This window comes from Gavialis gangeticus, unplaced genomic scaffold (genome assembly GCF_001723915.1).
Source record: "Gavialis gangeticus isolate Ggan-Ray unplaced genomic scaffold, GavGan_comp1, whole genome shotgun sequence".
NCBI lineage: Eukaryota > Metazoa > Chordata > Crocodylia > Gavialidae > Gavialis > Gavialis gangeticus.
This window is the reverse complement of record NW_017729032.1, coordinates 213,435,460-213,441,718: the sequence shown is the minus strand read 5'-3', so window position 1 is coordinate 213,441,718 and position 6,259 is coordinate 213,435,460. Positions and strand designations below refer to the sequence as shown.

Here is a 6,259-nt window from a genome sequence, read left to right as displayed (position 1 = left end):
GGGCCCCCCCCCTTTCCCCCCCCCCCCCCCCGCTTGGCGACTGGTGCCTCCTGCGTCGGGGGGGGGCACCCAGGTTCGCCCTCGTGGCTGAGCCGGAGGGGTGGGGGGGGTCCCCCACGTGTTTGGTAGCGGACCTGGAAGTGAATGGGAAGTACTTCTGCTCCACTTCCAGGTCTGTCGCCGAGCACATGGGGGACCCTGTGCTCCTGTGGGATGTTCCATCCGCCTCGTGATCTCGGCATTCACGAGCTGCGCCTGGTACCTCAAGGTATGCAGAAAACACGTTTAAAGCTATAGCTGAATTGCTGATTCTCCAAATCAGCATTGAATCTTCAGATTCAGACGAATCAAAATGGGACGGTGATCCAAATCAGTGAATCAAATGACTGTCCCCTGAATAGGGCTAAATCTGAATCAAATACAGACCGCTTTATACATCCCTAATATTTTATATAGAGTGATCTAAATATTAAAAACAAACCTTTATTAGTGATCTTATTCCTGAAGGCTGGAATAACACTAATTTCTTTTTATCTGACCATACCTTGAAGTCAGTTTAACATTTTTTGTAATGCTGTACAGTTTCACTTTCTTTGTAATCCAGTGAAAATATTGGGCATATTTTATAATAGAACGAGATGTAAAATGTAGTATTGCAGAGAACAGGAGTAAATAACTTTTTTTGGTTTTGTTTTTTAATTGGTTCTTGTACACATCTTCACAACAGTTGACACAGATGTTATGAACTGGATAGTACAAAAAATATATAACTTACAGGTCTCTTTCGTTTGCTTGTATATTTCAAAGCTACAGTCCCCATGCCTCTCATCTGTGCACATTTATATTTAGTTTTTGGAACAAAATATTTTGTGGAAAATGTCAGTGCAAGCCCAACACTAAAATGACCTGGACTACTTACTGATTTTTTAAATTTTTTTATTTATTTATTTATTTATTTTTTTGGTTTTACCCAATATTCATTTTCTCTTAATTTCAGGTTTGAAAGCTGCAGAGAATTTTTTCTCTTCTTTTGGCCATCTTGTTGAAAAGCTTGACCTTAGTTTTATAACCAGTCTCTGGAATGAAAAGTATGGTCGTAAGTTAGGGTGTGTTGTGACTAGCACTGAAGACAAAGAAATACTTAACTATTTCCATGAAGCAGCATTGGAAGAAGCTCGTTGTGTAATATGGCTATTAGAAGATAATCGAGAAAAATTTCCATCTCTGCACCACGCTTTAGATGTATTCTTTGATATAATGGGTAAATGCATACAGCTTATCTGTTCTCTATGTCCTATTTTGCCTTCCTTTTTACACTCTGCATATGTTATCCTGAATTATCTTGGAAAAGTGGTGACACTATCACTTAAGATACAAACTCGGTGTAGAATATTTTGTGTTCCATGTTAAGGGCTGAACCAAAGTCTAAAGGCACAGAATCATGTAAGAAAGATGCAACTAGTACCGCTGGGAATTAACTAAATAAAATGGAACCAATATTGGGCATCACTTTTTTATGTTGTGCTGTTTTTGGAGTATTTTTAAATTACGGCTTGATCACTTTTAATAGATTTCTTTAGATTGCTGGTGATAAACTTGCTGATTATCTTTTAATGTGCATATGTATAAGTTCCCCCAATGTATTTAAAAAATGGGCCTACAAAATGCAGTGTGCAACTGGCTCCTCTGACTCTGCAGAGATATTCAGTAAGGATAGGCTCATTGTTTTATTACCAGAGCCACATCCCCCATGCAATATAGTCCAGGAATGTGATTTTAATTAGTTGAGAAACTGCAACTCTCACTTCTTGTAGTAACTTTAAAGGGCTTCATTTTATTCTGAAGATAAAATGCTATCACTCTTTTATTTTGAGAATTCAGCTGCCTTGAAGAAGAACACTTTGCTTAAAAACTTGGAAGAGATTTTAGACAACTATGCATTTGGTCTAGTAAAATATACCATCCCCAACAATATCCTTGAATTTACTAAGCCTCTAAGGGCTGTTGAATGGCAAGTTATACTATGTTGTTTAATATGTCCCAATTCTTCAAAATGTAATGCTTACACTTGCCTTCTTAAGTATCCAACTAATCCCAGTGATCATGTATGTGTCTTCTCAGATTTGACCATACAGAAAAACTTTCAGGAAATATTTTAAAAATGCAAATATATTATCCCTTAAAACCTCAATATAGAACATGAATAATTTGGCTGCTGTGTTTTTCTTGAAAGTGATTTTAATATATTCTTTCAACAGATGATCCTTGTGTTATAATAAAGAAACAGGAAAATGAAGATATTTCAGTAAGTTATCTTTACATCTTCTAATAAAAATTGAAATTTCAATAAATGTTTTATTTGTGGTCAACAGAAAACCTTTGAAGTAGAAACATATGAAGAAAAATGCTTGTTCACTTTTTTGGGGGGGGGGTTTAAAGGGACTTGCAAAGTAGGAAGGGAAATTTTTGTGTACATTTTATTTCTTTGATATATAAATAAAGGCAATCCTAAGGATTTAAAAAATACTTATTCAGGTGTTAATTGAAAAAGCTATAGAAAAATAATTCAGGACTGCTGTTGCATTTCTCATAAAATTCTGTTAAGCTTTTTTTCTCCATTACAAAAGATGTAGCTTGGTAATAATACATTTTGGGTTTTAGAAGAGAAAAATGTAACTTGGCAAATCTCTTGTTTTGGTAAACCAAAGGAACCATTTGGTTTAGATAGAGCTTTAAATACAGTATTTGTTATTAGTGTTATAGTTTTAATGTGAAAATGCCTCTAAATTTTTATTGACCAATTTAGGCGAGTGTGCTCAGCTTAGAAGTAAAAATGACCTTTTTTCCAGCTGCCAATTCTGCATATTCACGTAAGCATCAGGTATTGAAGTGGGGGCTGTCTTGCCTTTGCATGATGAATCCTAACACTGACCATGACCAGCAGTAACTGACAACTTTTCCTATTTTATACATCAAAATATTAAGTGCTTGAGTTTATGGTCTCAAGTTGAGTTTGTAGGCTTACCAATAGGAAGGATTTCTTTCTGTTAATAAATGAAACAGGCTTGTTTTTGAATTCAGTAAGATGATAAACTTGGAATTGCACATTGAGATATTTACAAGTGCTTTCTGAGCAGGACTGTGATTTGGAAAAACATTTATAGCCCCTGTAGTTGTCCATTATTTTGAACCATATTTCACTTCTCTCTTACTACCTTATAACTTTAGTAGTAGCTGCTTTATCTGGATTTATAGGATGCACATTTGGCTGAGTGTTCACGTATTTGAAACTTTTGTGGTTGAAAATTCATGTATATTGTATCTTAGTTGATGTATGTTGAACAGTTTACTAAATATAGACAATTCCCATTTTGAAGTAATTGATGCATGTAGGGTGTGTGGAACCTTTTGATAGTTTTCAATTCCAGGGTAAAGAAATGTTAAGAATAATGCAAAATTCATTGCAATAAGAAGATTTGTATTTTTGGCATATTGTTCACATTGCAAAAAAATATGGTACTCCAAAATTTGCCACAATTAGTTGGGTTGATGGAAATTGGACTTTCAAATCATACATATACTGAAAGAGCAAATGCTTGCGTCAGAAAAATATTGGAGCAGAAATAAGGTTTTAGGTAGTTGTGATAATGTGATAAGTAAATACAAGACCTCAATGTTAGTGAAGATATTTTGTATAAAAAAAAATTCCCAACGTTTGCTCTGTCTCTGCAGAAGTTGTTTGTAACGTCACAACTTGTTCTTACAGAAGTCACAGGTAGTAGTGCTACTTCATTGGGGAATAAAGCAGTGGAAGCAAAAAAAAAAAAAAAAAAGTCTGGCCCCTGGCAGACATGAAATCCATGGCCTGATTAGTGTGCTAATTGCACCATTTCTACATTATACACCCACAAAGCTGCTTTATATGGCAGCTTAAACTAAAAGTTTGGCATGTGCCATGTTCTAGACGGGGGCAATCCCAGAGATGTCAACAATCAGCTGATTGTCAGCATCAGCCCTATGTTTCTAAACTGAGTATTAGACTTTAGGTAGTGGCACTGAATTCATGAATGTTTGAACAAGAACAGGCCATTCCCTGAAGAGAGCATTTATTGAGCACATTAATTTGTAATTTCAAGTATGCAGTAAAGAACAACAGAAAAACCCTGTCTTGGCTGAGACAGCCCAGTCAGGCGCAGTGACAGCACACGCAACTTGGCCTAACTTAAAATGCAACATAATATCCCAAGAAGTCAACAAAAAACCATGCATAGATCTTACCTAATCCTGAGGAGAGAGTGTCTCCTTGTAGCCAGTTATTCAGAAAGTCTGTCTGGGGGATCTGCAGGTAGTGGGATGCAGCACAAAATTCCTCAGATCCCAGTCGCACCATTAATTTAACACCTGCCCCTGTTTCAAAACCAGTGTTCCTTGGAATGGAAGTAGAGGGTGAAGGAAACTTGGGAAACTTGTGAGTAGAGCTGTTGAAATAGGAAGTTCTCTCCGTGTGTTGCCACCCTCCCTCTTCCCCCTACCCCCAACAGTTTCCATCTGTGAAAAAGCATGGTGCATGCCATATCTTGCAAATCATGCTGTTATTTCAACCAAAAGGATACTTTTTAAATTGAAGTGCACTACATGTTTATGTAGACATATTGGAAACAGATTGTAATTGTACATTAATGCACAGCATTAACTGTTGACTTCTGTTTTTCTGTTTTTAGACTAATGGTATCAAAGTTAAAAACAAAAACAAGAAGAAAAAGTCAAAAGAATCAAAGGTATGGAATATTTTAATTATATTTTCCTATAAAGAGATTTATTAAGAAATGAAATTTGGGGTATTTAAAAAATGTATTTTCTAATGCACTTTTTCAGAAGCTTTCTCGAACTTGTTAGAAAAGTCCTCATAATTGAAAATGTTAAGGTACAATTAGTATTGTAAATAGCAAATAAAAGTGTTAGAAATTTGTAGATACTAAAAGTAAAATCTTGAATATAAACATGTTTATAGCATTATAAACACTTTTGATTCTGACCACATCACCTTCTACTCTCTACCTTCCTGCCAGCAACTTCTCTCCACCACATTTATATAGTCATTTGGATTCCAATATGCACAAAATCCCTTGCGGGTACAGTAGAATTGAAGAGAGAATCCAAATGAATAACGCTGAAATTGCATGATTTTTAAATCTGAAATGGTATCTTCAAGAGTACACCCAGGGTTGCCTGGGGATGAGCTTGTCCTTATTTTCCTGACCACAACTGGAAAAGCAAAAAATATCCCTGTATGCCAGCCTAACCACTGTTTTCCCCACATTCACGTATAGCTCAAAGAAACAATACCCTGTTTTTTTTAACTTTCGAAATACAACCCCCTGCTTTTCAGGACTTCAGTTTTCTAATGGTACATTATGAATGGGGACTAACCGAAATTGCAAATGCATGATTTTCATGGAAGCTGATTTTGGGTGGGCTCCATGAAAAAGCATAGGCTCACTAAGGGGGCGGAAAAGAAAAAAACAAACTTACAGGTAAACAGAGAAAAGTATGCAGGCAGCTCTGCAGTCTTGGAGCATGAGGAGGGAGGCAGGGGGCAGGAAGGAGGGGAGCGGGGAGAGGCTGGTCACAGCAGCCCTCCTTCCCCCTCTTGCTCCAAGACTGCAGGGCTTCCCATGTGCTTTTCTCTGCTTGCCAGTAAGGTTTGGTTTGGTGTGGTTTTTCATTTGTGGTTGGGGTTTTTGGATTTTTTGAGCAAACCCACCAAAAACACAAAGCCAGCTGCTTGGTGATGGCCCAAAACTGCAGCTTTAATTACCTTAATTAAGGTAATTAAGCCATGGTTTTGAGCCATGTGGCAATCTGCAAGGAGGGGTGGGACTGCCGTTGCCCTTGGCCAATCAGAAGTGTAGGGGACCCCACTGCACTCAGCCCACAAAAATGGCGCCTGGCCCTGGGATCTGCTCACAAAATCAGTTGGCCACTTCCTTGAGTTCAGTCCACCCCTAATTATCATAGAATCATAGAAGTAGGGTCGGAAGGGACCTTATAGATCTTCAAGTCCGACCCCCTGCCTGAGCAGGAGAAAAAACGGGGCTCAAATGATCCCAGCTATGTAGGCATCAAGCCTCCTCTTAAAGACCCCCAGTGTAGGAGCCAGCACCACTTCCCTTGGAAGTTGGTTCCAGATCCTAGCCGCCCTAACTGTGGAGTAGTTCTTATGGATGTCTAATCTAAACCTACTCTCCAACAACTTGTG

At 37.7% G+C, this 6,259-nt stretch overlaps 1 protein-coding gene across 5 annotated transcripts in view; it reads left to right on the top strand.

Annotated features, from left to right (window-relative positions):
• The window catches only part of TTC3 (tetratricopeptide repeat domain 3), a 100,119-nt gene that overhangs the window by 56,385 nt on the left and 37,475 nt on the right, over positions 1-6,259 (top strand). For all 5 annotated transcript variants that reach the window (XM_019524050.1, XM_019524051.1, XM_019524052.1 and 2 more), the window contains 3 exons: positions 998-1,261; positions 2,259-2,305; positions 4,722-4,778. In XM_019524050.1, the coding sequence (XP_019379595.1) occupies positions 998-1,261; positions 2,259-2,305; positions 4,722-4,778 (368 nt within the window). The remainder of the gene's footprint in view (positions 1-997; positions 1,262-2,258; positions 2,306-4,721; positions 4,779-6,259) is intronic.